Genomic DNA, 20,452 nt, shown 5'->3' on the forward strand with positions numbered 1-20,452 from the left:
GGGGGGGGGGGGCTCTACATATCCATTAGCAGCACAGCAGGCTCAGAGAGGTGTTAAGTGGCCCATGCATCTCAGTGAGATGTTCTCAGCTGAAACAATACCTGATGGAGATGAATACAGCCTGAAACAATACCTCTGAGATGTCTTAAGTGCCAGCACCACCCACTGATGTGAATGGAGCAGTTCAAACTGGCCAAAGAAAGAACCTAAGGTTTGCTTGGCAGCAGGAGTCCCATAATGCTCTGCAGGTAAGTTAATTTTCAGGAGTGAAATTTTACTAAGCAATAACCTTTAGAAATTGCTGTAAGAGATATTTGAGGAATATTAACCACAAAATGTGCACAAGAGTTATAACAACATTACCCCAAAACAGAAATAAGCAATGACTAACCATAAGGTATTGACAGGTTTCAGGGTAGCAGCCGTGTTAGTCTGTATCCTCAAAAAGAACAGGAGTACTTGTGGCACCTTAGAGACTAACAAATAATTAATTACGCTCTAATAAATTTGTTAGTCTCTAAGGTGCCACAAGTACTCCTGTTCTTCATAAGGTATTGAGGCAGTTGTAAAGTTACAAGGGAACAGAAATCTTAGAAAATGACCTAAGATAAGAAGTAGGTACCAAAGAGGAGGAAATAAACAAGGACTGGAATGAGAAACACAAAAGAGTAATATTGGTATAACTGCCCTGAGAAATCAAGAGGAAGTAGACACCATCCGCAGTCTGGACTGATAGCAAGTACATACGGGGAAGGGCTTCTGCAGCTGTTGGTATCTCGTGCCTCTCTGGGCAGGTGCTGTCTTTGTTAAACCAACAAATCCAAACAAAGCTGATTTAGCTGAGGTTTGTTATTAATAAACTAACCTGGACTCGAGAGAACCCCTCTCACTCACTAATCACAGTTACAATTTTTACAAGTATTAGTTATCAACTGGATATTAATTATCAATGAACTATTAATCAGTTATTAAAAGTGTTCCCCCCCACTCCCCTGGAGAGTTTATGATACGTGTCAAGCATGAATGTTCTCAGCTCCCCACCCTAGTCTCAGCAGTATGTTCTTGGTGCATACCAGCTTGAGCTCTCCATCCAGAGGGGAAGGACTTCCCCAGATCCTGACTCACATCGGGGGAGGGAAAGGGGCTCAGACACCCCTAAAAAGACAAGCCCCCTCAAATCTGACTCAGGAGGGGGGCAGGGTTGGATGGTCACATCCCCATAGATGGGCAGGAGTCTCACATTCTGGCACATACACACAGATGCCAGGCTCACACATCACCAGGGGGCAGGGACCCCCAGATTTCAGCTCACATAGTGGATAGGGAGATGGGGGAGGATATAACCTAAGATATGTGAGCCAGGTTCTGGAGGAAGCTTGCCTAAATGAGGGGTCACATCCCTGTGGATGGGCCAGGTGGCCCAGCTCATGATACATACATGGGAGGGGAATGTGGGGCTGACCGGTGCCTCTGCCCCATTCTTCCTCAGAGTGCTCGGGGTAGTGCTCAGATTCAATGACTAACACATGCTTGGAGACACCCAGGTCCTGTGATGCAGAGATAGTTTTCAGAGAGAGTTAGCCTCTTTCTGCACATGAAAAAACAATGAGGAGTCCTTGTGGGACCTTAGAGATTAACACATTTATTTGGGCATAAGCTTTCATGGGCTAAAACCCACTTCACTGTATTCCATTAGGTGGGCGACGAGGCATGTGAGTCTTAGCTTGCCTAACTGGAGAAGCAAACTCTTTTTGAAACAACATTTTAATTTGATTTCCCTCAAAGGCTGGTGGGTACCAAGCACTCTATTTGGGTAATCCTTGAGAATCAGACCCTGGTACAATGAGGTGAGCCCTGGTTTGATCTCGGTCAGCAAAAAATGTGTCAACTTTAAGAAAAGCGGTCTTTTCCCCATGGGCTGTAACTCACGAACCCCTTGGTTAAATGGCCCCAAATTTAGATCACTGACAGTACCCCATATCCCCACGAGATGTAACAAATTTCAACAAAATTTGATTAACAATATGGATTTCAGAGCACTTAGAACAGTCAAGCTTTAAACAAAAAGCTGGCCTTAACCTTAACTCCAGCAGAGATGTCACTCTGCTATAATACTCTAGATTTTTTTCTCCTCCATAGGAATTGGTCCTCACAGGACTACCTTAGGCTGATGAATTAAAAAAGTGTCCAGCTACACTCTCCATTCAGTTCAGCCTCTGAGAAGCAAGGAGGCAGCATCACTGTTGAAGTGTAAACCACCCACCAAAATCTTGCCAAAAGTGACAGTATGTGCAACAATAGGACTTAACTAGAAACCCACAGCAGTTAAAAGGTGTCTCCCTGTAAGCCTCTGCTCCTCTCAAACACCACAGGAAAGGGTTTAAAATGCATTTTTCCCCTAAAACAGCTTTAGAAGCAGAAAGGAGGAAATTACCTTACAGACAGGGTAGTGTGGCTTTTGCTTTTTTGCATAAGGTGTGGGAGGGATATTTCTGCTCCATTTTGTATTTTTGCAGTGTATCAGAAATATCCCCACCCAGAGGTTAATTATAATCTAATTAGCTTTTCAACATGGGCAAGCACATTCTAATGAGAACACACCCAAAGTTGTCAGTCTCATCCATCATAGATGGGCGCCGTGCCCTCTTGTTAAGTCAAAGAATTTATGTTCCTTTGGATCTTCCCTGCAGCCAGGTGAGTGCAGACTTACAAAAGAAGATGGGAATTCAGCATTACTTGGAGGTTTGTCACGCCATTTGGCTATCCTAAAAAAGCATAGCTGGTTTTCTCCTTTATCAGAGGGCTTTAGAATTGGGTCGGTTTGGCTGCCTACAGGGGCAGAGTACTGGGGTAGAGAAAGAAAGGATTTGTTAGGAAGCCTGTAGACCAGCCCCTTTTTATCTCCACAGACTTATGTTTCCTTATTAAGTCAGTAACAAGCCCCTCCTATCAGCAGTGACAGGGTAATGGTGCCACTATAAACACTCATCTTGGACAGATGCAGCAACCCTACCCCAACATGTCCCATCTCTATGAGGGGAACTCCCATCTCTTTGCTACCTCCCACCATATAATCAGTTACATAATCTAATCCAAACAATTGGTGCTAAGTCTGTCCTGGCCTGTCTCTTTGAAGACTTGTTGATGGCTCGCAGTAATTTTGTTTCATTTAGATAGAATTCTGCTTTTAAGTCACATTTCCTATGTTTTCCTCCTCTAATTCGTTACTACTAGGGATGTTCACAAGAAAACAGGATCTTCACAATTTGAGCACAGGAATAAGCAGATACACAGAGGAATTCCTAAGGAACAGATATTCCATTTTTGTGCAGATTTAATAAGGAGGAAATAAAAGCACAGAAACAATATGACCTAAGCAGAACTAAAAACAATGTATTTCAAAGTATTCTCTGAGGAATCAGCAGCTCTTTAAAAAGGTGTCAAGAAAGAGATAGTAGCACAAACTAGAGAAGATCTTGCATGTTTACATAGTCTTGTACCCTCAGTGATCCCAAAGTGCTTTATAAATGTAAAGAATACACAGATATCACACCATCCATGCCTGGGATGGGACACAGCAGCTGTATAGTAGCAAACAGTGAAGCTACACTATAGCTCAAGGCAACAAGTGTGACTGAAACTGCACAGGGAATATTATGTACGATACAAGAGGGAAGGACCCTTTAAGGAAGAATCTAGAAGAGGCCAAGATGCTGTTACCTGGTAAAGACCTTCATCATCCTCTTGGATCTCCGTGTTTGGCAGGCTGTGATGTCGCTCATAACCCGTCCGGCACATGCCATTGGGCTGTCTTGCTAAATCCAAAAGGTGATCACTGGAGGATGGGGTCATAATCATTCCTTGACTGGTTGGTGAGTGACCTTTGCGTGACACAGTCTCCTTCCGATGATGGATCAGTTTCCTGGCAGATGGAACAGGAACAGGGGCATTAGGGACACAGGTGAAGCGATGAAGTCAGTACCCAATGCCAAAAAGCTTAAGTCTGAAACTGGACTGTGGCTACAATAGACGTCTCCATAGTAAGGATCTTTACTGAGGACAGAATAAGTCCAACTCCACTGAACTACTGAGGAAGCACCTCTCTGAGAGGAGGGAAGGGTCTTTGTAAAAAGCACATGATTTGTGAATCAGGGTTCACAGGAGACATATCTCCACTTCATGGTACGGAAGGCTAGTTGTTATGCCACACGCTTTAGACTTGCCTGCACCTTAGCTCTATGACTCCCTTACAATGTCCATGATTGTTTGATTTGAGGTGAAGTAGATATGCCTCAATCCATAACTCGAGGTATCAAAAGTCTCATAGCAAGCAATTGTTAATGGTGTATTACAAAGACACCCTGCTCTGATGTTCGCTAATCCCAATAGATTTACATTTTTAAGCAATAAAGGAAAGAAACAAATACACCCAACTTCAGCAAGCTCTGGACACCAATTCAGCCTCTCTGACCACCACTGCTCAGGTGGGTTTTTATTTCAGGGCAAGGGAGTTATATGCCACTCTACTAGCTGCATAGTTTCCTTTACAGGATGCATTTGGCAAATTCAGCCTTGAAACCACTTTGTAGCAGTGTCATGATGCTGAAGTATCACTTCTCTGAGCGATCTTCTAAAAAGTGCCTAGGTGTTTCAGTGTCACTGGCTGGACAGCAGCTGCAGAAGGTACAATTACCGTGCTATCACCGGGGAAGGTAGAGTCCTCACCCTGGAGGAGCAAGGGCCAAGGGACAGAGATAAACAAGTACACCTCTACCCCGATATAATGCTGTCCTTGGGAACCAAAAAAATCTTACCGCGTTATAGGTGAAACCGCGGTATATCGAACTTGCTTTGATCCGCCAGAGCGCACAGCCCCGGCCCGCAGGAGCACTGCTTTACCACGTTGTATCCGAATTCATGTTATATCGGGTCACGTTATATCGGGGTAGAGGTGTAGTCTCTAGACCTTAACACTGAATCACTGACTTTAGGGGAGAGATGTTCTCTTGTTCATGTTTTAACCAAGAGCAGATTTAAAGATAAGGGTAAAAAGGCCAAGTGACCTACAAGCTTGGGGGCAGGAAGAAAGGAACCAGCGGGGCAGCTGCATCTGAGAGGGCAAACTGGAACAGCCAAAGAAGGTGCAATATCTCTCTTCCCAACCTGGATTGCAATTGAACCAGAGTATGCCCCCCCCCCCATCTCCCTCACACTTGTAGAGAGAACTGTCAAGCAAGCCTCTAGCCAATGTGACGCTCTAAACCACATGTGGTGGGTTAGACTGGCAGACAGGTGCCCAGTGAGTTGGAGAAGCTGCTTTGCTTGGAGGAAAATGGAATTGTGGGCAGAAATTGAGAGGAGGCACTGCAGTGGTGATTGGAGACTCAGCTGTTCATCACCTGGCTCTCACATCAGTGAGTTGGAGGGCTCCCTGAGTACTTCAGTCCTTTGTTTACTTAGCAGCAGTGGGGCTCCAGTTACCAACTGACAACCCGGCCATCCCTTATTAACCACACCCAGGACTGGAACACTGAGCAACCTCCCACCGTGGCTGTACCACTAAGTTCACTCTTTCCCTGACTCTTTGGGACTTGACAGCTCATGCTCTTTTCCCATCTGTCCCAGGTACTGGCTGTACTTACTGGAGGACATCCCTCTGCTCCAAGTTGTATTTGCCTCCATTCTTCATAGCTGCATTGTGGATAGCCTCAATAGCTCTGTCAATAGACTGCAAAACCACATCTTGTTCCAGCACCTATGGAACACAACATGCTACATGTTACCATATCTTCATTTTCAGATTCCTTTCCATCGCACTTCACATTAAGTGAAGCTGACAGCATAAGAAATCCACAGGAACAGGCAGTGCAGAGAACTCAGACGACTAACGGAAACAAGAGAAAGGCTTTAGTTGCCCAGAACCATGGCATATGATGATAGCCAGTGTCAACTGTCCTGGTCTGTTCATTATCTCTTTGAAGAATCAACTTTTTAAAAACTGATTTTTTAAAAATGTGCAGGTGTACACAAAATGGATTTCAGAGTAGCAGCCGTGTTAGTCTGTATCCGCAAAAAGGAGTACTTGTGGCACCTTAGAGACTAACAAATTTATTAGAGCATAAGCTTTCGTGGACTACAGCCCACACGAAAGCTTATGCTCTAATCAATTTGTTAGTCTCTAAGGTGCCACAAGTACTCCTGTTCTTTTTACAAAATGGATTCTGTCTATTCAAGATTTATTGTTAGAGATGAAAAACACATCACAGCTCCATGCACTTGCCTTCTGGGCCCTGAATTCCAACAATTCATTACACGAAGATCAATCACAAAGAGCATGGAACAGCTCTTCAGATCAATTTCACATTCAGATTGCCACAGTACGCTTCTGAGTTTCCACTGCAACACATAGTTTGTTCCATGCTCATTCCTTCTGCTACATTTATCCACCTCTGAAGTAACATGCACACCAAGTATCTGGAGACCCTCTCATGCCAGTTTGCTACCGTACTGTTTGCCCTTTTATTCACATTTTTTCTTGCTAGTTTTCTAACAATTTTGCTGCTGAAATGGCTTTTCCGGATTCCCACTCAAGTCATCATTGTATCATTTGCTCTTCTAGTTACATGCCTGCCAGCCAATTTAGCACATTTTTTTGTTGACAATACCAGCTTTTCAAGACAAAAAACACCAGAAAACATCTAATTCATCAGTCAGACCATGTCCAAAAGCTTTGGAACAGGTTTAACTGTCATTCACAGTGGCTGTGCATTCAGGAAAATAATACTGCACCACATTGGCAGGATTTAAAACTGAAGCAGTTTCCCCAATCTAGTTGAATTACAGCTCAATCCTCCTATAACATGGACTTTGGACCTTCCATTCCCCAGTGATTTCGCACCATGGCTTTGTCTACTTAGACTTCAAATCCCAGATCCATTTCTCCCAACCCACTTAGCGGAGATGGAGGCAGACACCATGTTACAGAACCCGGGCTAGGTGCTTATCCACACAAGGCAAGTTGGACCAGGGCCAAATAGCTTGCGCTACAAGGAATGACTGGAATGAAAGGACAGGAAAGATTCAAGTTGGCCGCTATGCTTGAAATATTCCTAAAAGATTTTGTATATTAAGACTTTATACATATTCAGCACCTTCCACCTGAAGTTCTCTTAGGGTACATCTGCACTACAGGGGGGAGTCGATTTAAGATACGCAAATTCAGCTACGTGAATAGCGTAGCTGAATTCGACGTATCGCAGCCGACTTACCCCGTTGTGAGGACGGCGGCAAAATCGACTTCTGCCGCTTTCTGTCGGCGGCGCTTACTCCCACCTCCGCTGGTGGAGTAAGAGCGCCGATTCGGGGATCGATTGTCGCGTCCCAACGGGACGCGATAAATCGATCCCCGAGAGGTCGATTTCTACCCGCCGATTCAGGCGGGTAGTGTAGACCTAGCCTAAGTGCTTTACAATCATTACGCAAGCCTCACTTTTAGGCACAGGGCAACTGCGGTCCAGGGCAGACTATGTATTGGTGAGTAATTTGTGCAAGGTCACAACAAGTCAGTAGTAGAACCCTGAATATAAGATAGTTGGGAATTAATACTCCTGGGCTGAGTGTGCTGACCATTAAAAAAACCACTGCCTGCATTCTCAGTTCAGAGCATGTGGGTTTTTTGCTTTTAATCAGGCATTCACTCCATCTGTCTGAATGCTGAGGATCTCCTTCCTTTTTCCTTGCTTTACCCCCTGCCCACATCACAGCAACCATTTATCTGGCCAAAGAGCATTTGGAAGCTCATCAAGGATGCACCTTAATTGGCCATGGGGGGTTGCTGCGGAGCAGCACAAGGCAATCCCTCTCCACAGGGGCTGAATGCGCTGCCTCCACAGCACTGGTGTGCAGGCTCTGATAACACACTATGTATTATTTATGCATTGATTAATTACTAAGCCAAATGTGTATTTACAGCAACCTGCAGACAACACTGAAAAATGCCAAACAAGGCAGGGAATGAAAGTGCCTCTGAAACACTTTATTTTTTCAAAGAGACCATTTTTAGTTTTCTTGTAAGACAAGCGATAAGGAGAAAACAGCAGGGGAATCTGTTTTAGGAGACAAATCCAAAGTATGTTAAAATAAAAATATCTGCTCATTAAACACCACAGATGTGGGCTAAGCTACCTCTAACAGCCTAGCATGCACCTAGGAAAAACCCCCCTCAACACTTCCCCTCAAAGGCAGACTTTTCCACCTCTAATGACAGATCTAATTTAAAAGCCCAAGCAGGGCTTACTTGAATATATTTAGAACAGCGTTTGGGAAGGGAGGAAAGGCAAAGCGTTTCAGAGAAGGCATTTCACGTTCTGAGAAGATAGGAGAAAACTTAGGTGAGCTGTGTTTCCCCTCTGGGATAGGGAAAGTACAACAGTAAGGAAATCTTCAGTGCTTCCCTCCCCAGAGGAGGGAGGGCAACTTCCCTGAAAGCTGCCAACAGTTTGTGACGGAGCAGGGAGCGGAGCAGATTTGACTGGGAATGTTGCAGGGGGGTTGCATTGGGGATGGGGGACTTCCCTTGAAGGAAGCTACCTGAGCTGTAACCTGAGCCAGGAGGGGGGTTGGGAGAAATAACACCTTCTGCCCGGGAGACTGAACAAAGGAGAGGAGGAGCAGAGGGGAGGGGGGAGAAAGCTACTGGAGGAGTTTTGGTTGAGTTTCAGTTTTGGGCTGGGTGGTGCAACGCAGGGAAGCTGGGGTCTAAGCTCCCTAAACCCCCCAGAAGGACTTGATTGAGGGGTTCTGGTGGTACCTACACATTCCGCTTGGGACTGTGTTCCTGTCATCTAATAAACCTTCTGTTTTACTGGCTGGCTGAGAGTCATGGTGAATCTCAGGAAGAGGGGTGCAGGGTCCTGATTCCCCCACACTCCGTGACACAGCTCCTCTTATAAAACTGTTTTAGTCCCTCCACCTGCAAAGTTCCTGCACTGCTTCCAAATGTCCTGGCTGAAGGTGTGATGCAGCACTTGCCACAGCCTCTCAATACAGTACCACCACTGAACTGGTCAAAGGGCTTGCTACCAAATGACGCACTTATCTCCCAGTATATCCATTCACTGTGTCAAACCGCACAATTAAAACAATTCTCAGGCTTTCCACAAAGTGTGCACCACTACCAAATCTTGCCTGCATGATCTTATGGTGATTCATCTCACTCTCCCCAAGGCCCAGTGCTTTTAGTTAATCACTGCTCAGTAGGGTGACCAGATGTCCCAATTTTATAGGGACAGTCCCGATATTTAGGGCTTTTTCTTAGATAGGTGCCTATTACCCCCCAGCCCCGTCCCGATTTTTCACACTTGCTACCTGGTCACCCTACTGCTCAGTTACATCTTCACTTAGACTGGAAGCTCTTCAGGGCAAGGACTACATTTTTGGTCTTTAAGCTCCCATCCTAGGCACCACCATAATAAACATCATCATAATGAATATAGTCACACCATAAATCGAGTGACTAGCCAGGAATGGCAAGCATAAGTCACCTGCACACTTCTTAATCAATCAAAATGGCATTGGCAAGGCAAGGCTCCACTGGGAGAAAAGAGAAAAATTCTGTGCAGTCAGAAAGGACCATGGATTCTGTAAAGGCAAAATTCATAGTTAGGATTGCAAATATCTTAGGTCTGGTCTACACGGGGGAGAAGAGAATCGCTCTAAGATACGCAACTTCAGCTACAAGAATAGCGTAGCTGAAGTCGACGTATCTTAGATCGACTTAGAATCACTTACTTCGCGTCCTCGCAGCACAGGATCGACGGTCACCGCTCCCCCGTTGACTTTGCTTCCGCCCCTCGCCGAGCTGAAGTTCAGCAGTCGACAGGAGAGCGATCGGGGATCGATTTATCACATCTACACTACACGCGATAAATCAATCCCTGATAGATCGATCGCTACCCGCCAATCTGGCGGGTAGTGTAGACATACCCTTAGCTACAAATTCTTTCCCCCCTGTAACTTAAGTAGCAGCCATCTCAGAAACTCAGAGCAATAGTTGCACATAAAGATCTATTCTACTTGCATTTTCCCTCTGCTTTTTCCACTGTACTTTAAAAAGAGCATTACTTAGCATAGTATCTGTGGTTCTTTGAGATGACTGCCTGAACGCCGGTGATCTATGGGGCTCAGGAGCATGAGGGCGGAATTTCTGAACAGCAGTATCAGCTGGGGTTTATGCACACTCTGCTAATGCACATGTAACCCACACTAGCATAGCATGGCTCTGTCACGCTCTGCTAGCTGGACTATGTAGAGGTTTATGAATCTGCTACAGCTTTTGCTCTAGCAGATCTGGGTCTCGGCTCAGGCAGTAGAGACTCATGCATTTAGAACCAGAGGCGTGGAGTCTGACCTCCATTGCTGACATCTCCCTCAGAGGCATTTCATTATACAGTCATTCCCTCCACCCTGAGAATATCTAATAAGGTGTAGTCCCAACCATCACTTAGCATATGTCTACACCAGGGGTCGGCAACCTTTCAGAAGTGGTGTGCCGAGTCTTCATTTATTCACTCTAATTTAAGGTTTCGCGTGTCAGTAATACATTAACATTTTTAGAAGGTCTCTTACTCTAAGTCTATAATATATAACTACACTATTGTTGTACGTAAAGTAAATAACGTTTTTGAAATGTTTAAGAAGCTTCATTTTAAAATTACATTAAAATGCAGAGCCTCCCAGACTGGTGGCCAGGAGCCGGGCAGCGTGAGTGCCACTGAAAATCAGCTCGCGTGCCGCCTTCGGCACACGTGTCATAGGTTGCCTACCCCTGGTCTACACTAACCACTACAGCACTTTAGTGTAGACACTACAGCGACTGGAGGGTTCTCCCCTCACTGCAGTAAATCCATCTCCTTGAGAGTAGGTAGCTAGGTCGATGGAAGAATTTTTGTATCAAACTAGCACTAGCTATATGGGGACTTAGGTTGGCTTAACTATATTGCTCAGGGGTGTGGATTTTTCACACCTCTGAGCAACGTAGCTGGGTCAATCTAATTGGCTAGTGTAGACCAGCCTTTAGCTTCTATCAAGCATCTACAGTAAGACTGAAGTAGTGGGAAAGAAATGCAGGTAGCATGTATCCCTGGATGGATGCCATTGCAGGAGCACTCAGTGTGATGCCCATGCATTTGACTTAGACCAAATCAGCAGGCCCACAACAGCATGGATACTGGATCATGGAGCCCTAAGTATAACTAAGTGGTATGGAGAACTATACAATTCTTGTTAGCTATTGACTATATGGCTTATGAACAAAACTGTGTAGACAAGGAAACGCTACCTTTCCTGGAAGGGAACAAGGGCGGACAGGGATTAAATGGATACACTGATTACGGTGACTAGAAGAAAGTGAGTGGGTGGTTGAAGCTGCACTTTCTTAGATATCCCCAAGTGGGGGAAGTGAATGTACAAGGATGCAGCAGAGTGTACTCACAGGGCTATTCAGATGTTCCTTGCTTTTGTACCACCTGCACTGAAATTTTTTGTTGTTGTTCTGTGTTTGTACAACGCAGTGGTGGACCATGACCGGGCCACCGAGCCACAATTCTAAACAATAGTGCTTTAAGACAAATCAATAGAATACTCTTAGCTAACATGGATGGAGTCAGACTGATATTTTAGAGATGTATTTGTGATGAACTGGGAAAATATTGATTAATATTGTATGTCACTCAGTTTCCCTGTTCCATTTTGTACTGCTGCCTATTCGAACACATACACCTAAACCAAAGGGGGCTGTACAGGTGCCAAGCAAGAAATGTAAAACAATGACACAGATAAGTCCACTTCAGTTGCAAGTAGTTAAGATAACAATTGATAGCTCCATCCAGACTAGAATGGGGTACCCTCCCCAAGGCCAACTGGGATCAAAGACGACAAAAAAATGAAGAGACCACAGAAAAGGGAGAGGGGATTTGGGTCAGAAAGGAAAAGCTGACAGCTGGGAGATGGGGGAGACATTAGCTGGGTTTAGCAGCCTGCTCACAGCATGAGATAGAGTTAGCTGGGATATGAGGGACTTATGATGGTGTAACTAATACCAGCGTAGGCTTTTCACTGTTACACCTTTCTCTAAGAGTATGTCTACACTGCTATTAGACACCCACAGCTGGCTGTGCCAGCTGACTTGGACTTGCAGGGCTGTTTAATTGCAGTGTAGACTTCTGGACTCGGGCAGCCCAAGCTCTGGCACCCTATCACCGAGCCCAGAAGTCTACACTGCAATTAAAGAGCCCCAAGAGCCCGAGTCAGCTGACGTGGGCCAGCTGCAGATTTTTAATTGCATTGTAGACATACAATAAATGCTGTGCATCTTTTGAAGAAGCTATTTCTATATCACTGCAAACATAGCGTCACAGACACCCAGAGAAAAAGGGCTTCTGGGTGCCAAACCAAGTTGGACCTGCTGAAGTAGTCACAGCTGGTGCCCAAGGGCTGTAAATCCAGGTCCCAGTCAGAGCAGGTGAATTGCAGAATTCCACCCAAGGCATTAGGGTACATCTACACTGCAATTAAAAACCCACAGCTGGCCCATGTCAGCTGACTCAGGCTTCCAGGGCAAGACTGGTTAATTACAATGTAGACTTTCGGACTTGGGCTGGAGCCCGGGCTCTGGGAGAGCCCAAGTGGGAGAGTCCCAGAGCTTGGACTGCAGCTGGAGCCAGATCATCTACACTGCAAATAAACAGCCCTGCAGACAGAGCCCCACGAGCCCAGAGCAGCTGGTATGGGCCAGCCGCGGGTGTCTAACTGCAATGTAGACATACCCTCAAAGGCTCAAGACCTCACACAGGGGGGTGATGCACTTGATAAGATCCATAGATGGGACAGTGGTGCAGCGAGCCTGGCAACCACAGTAGTGGTGGAGATTTTATTGAAAAAGCATTTATACGGATTTTCATTCCAGAAGGTCGTACGAGAAGAGATTAATTGCAAGTTTCTTGTTAAATCAATTAAAAGAAATTGTATCAAAGAGACTGTGCTCCATATCTGGCCTGGCACAGGTAGGCTGGACACCAAAGGCGAAGCAGAGGGAAGAGCAGTTAACTTTGACAGTCACTGGCCACACTAGTGTTGAATTAGTTATACCTCAGTCTATATCCTATAAAATGGTGCTCCTCAAACACAAGAAGAATCTCTTATGCATGTGAAATTCATTTAACTAACAGGTTACATTTAAATATGCCCTTGAACAGTATACAAGAATTGAGGTTTCCTTCTTTACAGCGTAGCAGAGGGAATTACAGAACCTTCCATAAATCAGTATTTCTCTCTCTCTACTGATAACATGAGCAAACAGGAAGCATGTCGCTAGAGCTGGTCTGCAGGCTTCCTCTCTTACCCCGTAGCATGGAGATCAAACATTATGATGGGGGGGGAGGAGAGGCTAATACAGATCTACACTTTGAAATGTGCTACTGGTCAGCTGTGCATGGTGGTACAATCTATGACTGGAGCAGTGCACCCTTCCCAGATCCCAAAGAGACAGGGATGAACACCAGCATGCATTTCTCATTCCTGATATCCTCATTCAGCTGAGGGCAGTTTTGTCTTAAGGAAATATTTAAACCCTCTAAAAATCTGATTTTTTTTCCTACTGAAAAATAAAATCCAGAATTTGTCAGTATTCTTGCTATCCCTCTCCCAGTACCGGGAAGAGAAATTTAAGTCGATTCAGGGTTTTCGCATTTTTCAGAAAACCCCAGTGGGTGTATTGTGTACAATGGCATTATAACCTTTCACCTCAACAGTCCTCCCTCCCTACTTCCCCAATACCACCAAAAATAAACTTTCCCTTCTTCCTCATTTTGCATTCATCTGCAAGTGTCACTCTGCAAAATGCCTGGGCTTTTTAGATGCAATCAGAGCAAAAAACTTGTTCAGCAGTCCAGAATAATCATACCTTTCAGACAAACATTCCTCTAGACAAATAGACCCTTATGGGCTGTCTGAGTGAACAGAAGATGGACTGCAGCCATGCTCTGTGCACACACGTGTGTAAGATTTACATATTTACTGCATTGGCCCATTACAGATTGGACAGGCCCTGCAAGCTCTCCCTTCTAAAACAGGCTTTTCTTTGCCTTTGGGACGGTTAGCTTCTGTCTAACAATATTCCATCTCTTCCAGTCTCTCCCAATTCTTCATGATCATGGGGACATCTGATCACGTGCTTTAGCAAAGTCATTACGCACATTTCAGTGTTACCAATGCTGTAAGAGCGAGCATAGAATCATAGATCTGGAAGGAACCTCGGGAGTTATCTAGTCCGGTCCCCTGCACTCATGGCAGCATTAAATATCATCTAGATCATCCCTGACAGGTGTTTGTCCAACCTGCTCTTAAACTACAGAGATTCCACAACCTCCCTAGGCATAGAGAGGGGCTCAGATGATTTTACCATCATCATGTCATTGCTCACGGTATCCTGACAGTAGTATGAACACCCGGCCCTCCATTAGCAGCTTAGTTCTGGTGCAGTAGCACTTTGATGACTGTTGAAATCAGGATTTTTATTTTTCCAGTGCAGATGCACTCAGGGACTATGATATAACACAAAACTGATTCTTTGTTACTCAAAAAGATTAGAGATGGACATTACCTAGGAAAGATATCAGCTTGAAAAAGCCTTAGTCTTTAAGATTTGCACTAACAAAGCAGCAACAAATGCATCCAATAACCAGCAGGACAATGACGATGTCAGATACAGTATTTATACATTATTACAGATCAAACCTGCACCCTTCACATTAACATCATAATCGTCAATGTAATATAAGACGAGCAGTTTAAAGAAATGATTGAAGCACTTTACCCTGAATATGCTTCTCAGAACAGATTTAAGTTCACATAGCCACTACTAGATGGCAGAAGTGAAACAAGAGAAAAAAATTAAAGAAGAAGAATCCACATTGACACAAGTACAAAATGGTAAGTCAATCTTGAGAAGTGACCCGTGATGGTTACAAACACCTACACAGGGAAAAACATGTACTTTCTTTCAGCTATTGTTTCTACAGTTGAAAAGGAAACTGCAGACCACTGTGTTTGCTGAAGATGCCATTCAAGAATGAAGAGAAATATATGACAAGTTGGTCTTTAATGAAGCTATGAAAAAGGACAGAATTCCTCAAGGACAATTATTCTAAACTTCTGACACGGGTGTTTGGCATTCTATTTAAACTTCACTGAAAAAAAAAAAAAATCAGTAGTAGTGGTAGTTACAGAAGTCCAAAAATTCTTCCACAACCATCATTTGCCTCCAGTTTAATGACTGAAAAAGGAGGATTGATGTCCCAGCTCCTCAGTGATATTTGGTCTCTATCTGCATCCAATTACCACAAGTATATTGAAATGTCTACAAAGCACAAGGAAACTTTGGTCAAAAAATAGCACACATTTTATATGACAACTAATTACCGAAGCAGTCGAAGGTGGTTTTAGAGGTACTTGCCATATTACAGACTGATGTAGTCTCAGGTGAAATCTGTCTTGAATTGATTAGTAAAGAACTGGATCTACACAAAGAGAAAACTGAAAGACTATTCACAGAAGCTATGGAACCGTTCCATTACTTGGCAAACATCACTGATCCTAAAGACAAGTCATAGGATGGCGTCCACAAGAGGAATCAACAGCTGAAACATGGCTGATGTAACCTAAAGCTGAGTTCCTCTCTTCTGTTCTAGCATTTAAGATTGAAGATCCATATTTCTACCCAAATCTACGTTTAGGAAGGAGGCTGCAGCAAAATGGTGGAAAATGGAAGGTAAAATCATGGAAGACAGAACAGCTGAGTTTAGAATGCTGTCATTTTTCAAAAGAACTCTTCTACATACCCAGCTCAGCAGCTATCATAGGATTGGTATGTGGAATCTTTGTAGCAAGCTAGGGCTGAAAAAACAAACTGGTAAAATTATATCAGTATCCAAGGACAGGCACAAAAAACTGGGGCAGATACAAAGCTTTATTGTATACCTACAGAATTTCAAGCTTTTCATTTTAGACAATTTTATGTTACGTTTACGAGATCAATCACATGCTGTGCATTGTGCTTTATTTAAATACCATTTTGCAGAGAGTTTTTTTTATTTGTGTCTCTTCCTCCACCAGTCATTTCTCTTCCCCCAGGGAGAAAAAAAAAAATCACAACCTTGTTCTGCTGTCAATACTCATATTGCCGATAACCACAGGCATAGATATTAACAGCAAGTTCTACAGTTTGCTTCAACCATTTCAAGAGAGCGTCTGACTTGAGAGGAGAGGGAAGGGAGAAAAATAAAGCTGATCTCACTCCCCATAGCCATTGCTTGCTGCTAGATCAATAGCAACCATCAACAAGCAGTTATTAGAGGGAAGCTGCCAGCAGTCTCATAGCACCTCTATCACCTGCAGGGTTGGCCAGGTGCAGAGAAAGAAAAGCTAGGGATTTGAGAGACAGGAATCAATGAGGGTGGCAGGTAAGCTGCGGATTTAGACCAGGCAAAACCTAAGTCTGCCACATGGAGCACAAATGTAGCTTTCAGGTATATGCTCCATAAACACAACCATATGTGCTTTATTAAAGCCACTAATGAGGAAAAAGCACTTCTTACCCTCAAGGGGCAGACTGAGCGGAAAGCCATCAGTTAATTTTTTTTCTGGACAGATGTGAGAATTGCACAAAAAGAAATGTAAACTAGACAGAAAATCCCAAGGACCTTTTTAGCAGCTGTTGCAACAGAACCCTAGGGCCTGAGAGAACAGACTGTGCTCCTTTCTACCCACCTTTCATTAACATCAGCATAAACTTTAAAAAAGTTCCTTAAACAAGGATTATTCTGGACTTGAGGATCAAAGACAGCCTGCCAGCTACAGGACCAGTTAACAGTCAGGCTGGAAAAGGAGCCTCCAGTGTACTGGACACAGATTATATTCAGCATGCAATCTGAGGGTAAGTCCGCACTACAAGCACTACAGTGGCACTGCTGCACTTACTATAGCACTGAAAGGGGTTTTTCCCCATTATTATAGTAAATCCACTCCCTCAAGAGGCAATAGCTAGGTTGATGGAAGAATTCTGCTGTTGATGTAGCTTCATTTACAGTGAGTTAGGGTGACGTACCTACGTTGATGAAATTTGTCACAGCCCTGAGTGACTAAGTTTTAGGTACAGACCAGGCCCAAGAGTTTACTTACAGAAAGGCCTAATCACCACCCTTCCCCCAGTAATTTGCAGGATTCTTTCCACCAAGCCAGAGAGGCCCTCATCTTGATGGGGGATGGTCCCTACAGCGTTCATACTGTTTGCTTGCTCCATGTATATACTGTTCAAACCAAGCCTGCAGGCAGCAGAGGTATCTGGCTAACAGCATTATGCAAGTACATGACATCATGTGACACAGGAGAGTAAGGCAAATCTGGACAGATGTACAAGGGTTGTGCATAACCTGATCTATAAGTCGGCCCATGGCAAATGCAAAGAGATGGTGCAGCAACAAGGTTCACGCTATGATTTTTGGACGCGTCCTGCCTTAAGATGCCGCCAGTTGTCCACATATGGGAAGATGATGGTGTGATGGGTTCAGTCTCAGAGATCCCCTTGGGACTGTCACTGAAATTGCTGAAATTACCTCTGAGCCAGTTTTCCCTGCCAGCTTGGGACTCCAGAACCCTGCCTTATTGAGCCAAACACGCTAGCCTGCTGTAACACAGACTCAGGGTCTTGGTGGCATGCCACCAAAGCTGCAGACTTTAACTAAAAACAGCTCAGCAGGTTACCTGTCTCCAGCACCCAAAACCCAAATAAATCCATTTTACTCTATATAAAGCTAATACAGGGTAAATTCATAAATTGTTCATCCTCTATATCACTGATAGAGAGATATGCACAGCTGTTTGCTCCCCCAGGTATTAATCAGTTAGTCTGGGTTTATTAATAAACCAAAGTGATTTTATTAAATATAAAAAGTAGGATTCAAGTGGTTTCAAGTAATAAGACAGAACAAAGTAAGTCACCAAGCAAAATAAAACAAAAACAGGCAAGTCTAAGCCTAATACACTAAGAAACTGATTACAGGCAATATCTCACCCTCAGAGATGTTCCAATAAACTTCTTTCACAGACTAGACTCCTTAAGTCCCTGTGTCCTGGGCATGAGGACTCACCTGACTTGGACAGGGTTGGGGAGGGATACCTTCCCTTAGTAGATCTAGGAGGGGATCTGTTTTTAAGCTTATGAGAGTGCTTGTGTCTTACTGTCATGAGAAGGCCTAGATGAAGGGTCCTTTGCTCCAATTGTTTCTGCTCCTGAGTCAGACACTGAACTAGGAGGTGCACTCTGGGATGTCTCAGACCAATGTACAGAGGGGTCTCCCCTGGATTTGACCAGGGCCTGATGGCATGTTCCAAAGGTATTTCCAAAGCCGGAGTTCTATTGCCTGACGCATCTGGCTAGGAAAGGAGTAGCAGGTACTGCACTTAGTGGAGATATGAACTTCTTCAAGGAAATAGAGGCAGTGCTAGTGGTCACTGCTGACTAAAAAATAATCAGGGGCAGGAAACACAATTCTTAAAGCCCAGAACACTGGACATACTCTAAATCCTGTATCAGGAGAGCAGAGAATTCCCCTGGGGCAGAGATTTTAACTACTATCTAAACTTATAAAAACTCCTAACAGTAGTAACTAACTATACAAGAACGTTGAAACATTTACAAAAAAAATTGTCAAAGAGTTTCAGTTCTGGAAATTCCAACTCAGGCCATGTGGCAGTAAGAAAGAACTTAAGAGGTTTCTGCACTGCCCCTTATGCCCTCAGCATGGAGCACAAGGAGAGCAAGGGAGCAGGCAAAGACCCAGGGACACTGGTTGCTAGAAGTCTCCGGTCTCAGGTTCATGGAATACACAGAGGGACCAGCACTCAAAGAACAAGTATTTGACAATAGGCTCTTCAAAGAAAGGTGTAACATGACCCAATGGCTGGAACTTGAAGCTAGACAAATTCAGAATGGAAATCAGGAGTAAATTTTTTAACAGTGAGGGTATTTAACCATTAGAACAATTTACAAGGTCACAGTGGATTCTCAATTATCCAATTTTGATTTAAAAATTGCCAGTATTTTTCTAAAAGATGTTGTAGCGGGGTGGACACCCGCTCCTGCCTGAAAGGGCCTGAAACAGCCCTGGGTGAAGGCTGGTGGCTGGGAGCTGCTAAGCTGGGCTGATTGGGGAAGCAGCTGCAGCTGGGCCATACCCTAATCAGGCTTCAGCTGGCCTATATAAGAGGCTGGGAGCCAAGTGCTCAGTAGAGTCTCTCTCTGCCTTCAGACAGAGTAGGGCCTGGCTGCAGAGAGTTAGACATAGGGTACCTGGGTAGAGCAGGGTTGGGGAAAGGCTGAGGAGCTGGAAAGCCCAGGCTGTGGCCTAGGAGAAGGCTAAGGGATACTGGGAGTGCAGAGGGCAGCCCAGGGCTAGGCCAAGGCAGCAGGTCCAAACCCAACCTTGCTGATGATGAGTGGCCTATACTGCAGTCTGCCCCAGAGAGTGGGGGCTAGTTGGTGACTGGCAGTGGCCTTATCCTGAGGTGAGGTGGGGTTAGTGGGTGGGGGTTCCCCTGGGAGGGGAGACCCAGTGTGTGTGGGTATTGCCAGGGGGCAGCACCCAGAGCAAAGGGCACTGGGGTCCTGGGAGGGAAATGGGGGCCAGTGCAGAGGACAAGGTGGATCACTGGCCTGCAGAGGGCGCTCCAGAGGCTGGTGAGCTAATTCCCTGGATAAGCAGCAGGAGGCGCCGCAGAGGTGAGTCCGGACCTTCTACAGATCTGCTCTAAAATATTTTGGGGAAGTTCTCTGGCCTGTATTATACAGAAGGTCAGACTAGATGATCACAATGGTCCCTTCTGGCCTTAGCATCTAGGAATCTATGAGTCAGTTATGAGTTCTAGGATTCTAGCCAATTAATGAGAACGTTGTGGGGAAGGGGGTCTGATAAGTGGGTGCTGCACATTAAACATTTCTATCAATTGGAGTTCCATTAATCAACAGTGAGACCCTCTGAAACAAGAGCACAGCCTGGGCTGACTTTTAGGACCAGGATAATATCACTGCACAAGTCAATAAGCCCTTAACAAGCACATGTGTGCCCAAGTGCAGGAGCAAGTTTTCAGAGTAAACATTAAGAGGTGGCAGCACATCTGGGGTTAGAATCGGACACTGTCAGATGCCACTTTAAAAAAAAAAGTTCATCTTTAGGCCTGGCATGCCACTGTTTCAATTCCCTGCTGTGCATTCTTCAGGAAGCCACTACACCGGGGTTAAGCAAACAGCAATCCCCTAGCTCGGAAAGAAGCGAAACCTCTGAACCAGAACTTCAGAATTTAGACAGCAAGATCAAATGTGGTTCACACGTACAGTAGT

At 44.7% G+C, this 20,452-nt stretch overlaps 1 protein-coding gene across 2 annotated transcripts in view; it reads right to left on the reverse strand.

Moving 5' to 3' along the window:
- Positions 1-20,452, reverse strand: part of NCKIPSD (NCK interacting protein with SH3 domain) — a 94,945-nt gene that overhangs the window by 49,796 nt on the left and 24,697 nt on the right. For both annotated transcript variants that reach the window (XM_034775892.1, XM_034775891.1), the window contains exons 2-3: positions 5,643-5,755; positions 3,721-3,922 (exon numbers count right to left, since the gene is read on the reverse strand). In XM_034775892.1, the coding sequence (XP_034631783.1) occupies positions 3,721-3,922; positions 5,643-5,755 (315 nt within the window). The remainder of the gene's footprint in view (positions 1-3,720; positions 3,923-5,642; positions 5,756-20,452) is intronic.

The sequence above is a fragment of the Trachemys scripta genome, chromosome 7 (assembly GCF_013100865.1).
Source record: "Trachemys scripta elegans isolate TJP31775 chromosome 7, CAS_Tse_1.0, whole genome shotgun sequence".
NCBI lineage: Eukaryota > Metazoa > Chordata > Testudines > Emydidae > Trachemys > Trachemys scripta.